At 45.1% G+C, this 860-nt stretch overlaps 2 protein-coding genes across 2 annotated transcripts; both read left to right on the top strand.

Moving 5' to 3' along the window:
- Positions 1–292: 292 nt before the first annotated feature.
- PPTG_24961 (hypothetical protein) lies at positions 293–564 on the top strand (the record flags this gene model as incomplete). The annotated part of the gene is made up of 2 exons (XM_008919039.1): positions 293–357; positions 441–564. The coding sequence occupies 2 exons, from the start codon at positions 293–295 to the stop codon at positions 562–564; spliced, it is 189 nt and encodes a 62-aa protein (XP_008917287.1).
- Positions 565–646: 82 nt separating this feature from the next.
- PPTG_24960 (hypothetical protein) lies at positions 647–757 on the top strand (the record flags this gene model as incomplete). Its single annotated transcript, XM_008919038.1, has 1 exon — positions 647–757. A coding segment is annotated over one exon (111 nt), but the record flags the coding sequence as incomplete, so codon positions are not given.
- Positions 758–860: the final 103 nt, after the last annotated feature.

Genomic DNA, 860 nt, shown 5'->3' with positions numbered 1-860 from the left:
ATGTTGTACATGCATGATGCGTCAACATCTTGCTCTCAGCCACTCGACAATTTACTCAGCACCACACAACCTGACAAGTGCTCGCTGATCATGCGGCTGCACTTGACCGCAATGCTTTGTTGGATTGCAACTCTGCTGGCATGTATCGTCTGCCTCGGTGTTGGACGTTCCGAAAACGTCGCATGTTAACTTATGGACTGCACTCGAGATACCGGTTGGCAAACGTGGAGGTGATTCTGCGAATAGACTACTGAGAGCTGTCATCGCAAAAGACGAGCGCAATGAAGACTGAATGCTGAATGCTGCCATTGAAAGGCTCGTGAGTCTGGTGAATGTGGGGGCAGTAAAGTTCTCTACGTGGGTTGGAAATTCTTGCTAACAGGTCAGCAACAAGCTGCTAATATTCTAAATGTGTTTCATCTTGACATGGGACTGAAAAGAGCTCTGGTCAGTCCAAATTTGAAACTGATGGAAAACTATGTGAAAGAAGTTAACACTTTTCACGGGAACAATAAAATGTCTGTAATTGGCATTTCACGGCGCACTACGGTGACGATGCAGTGACAAGGGCACTCGTTAGAGCTAAAAAAAAATTAAAACAACGGTGCAGACTGACGAAGAAGTGAAAAGGATACGACAATTACAGAATGGTCAACTTTTTTCTTGGCTGGACAATAGAAAATCCGTCGACGATGTTTTCAAGCTGCTAAAGCTTCGCAGGGACAAGTACCTGGCTCTTGCTAGCCGGAAGATGGAGGTACTGAATGATTACTTGAAGTTGTATAAACGTGGGCGTTCTCGCCAAGAAACCCTGCTTCGTGTCTTACCAACGTATTTATACTAGAAGGCTATTGAGAGGT

Source organism: Phytophthora parasitica (assembly GCF_000247585.1).
Source record: "Phytophthora parasitica INRA-310 unplaced genomic scaffold supercont2.451, whole genome shotgun sequence".
Classification (NCBI taxonomy): domain Eukaryota; phylum Oomycota; class Peronosporomycetes; order Peronosporales; family Peronosporaceae; genus Phytophthora; species Phytophthora nicotianae.
The sequence above is the reverse complement of the archived record's forward strand: the minus strand, read 5'-3'. Positions and strand labels throughout refer to the sequence as shown.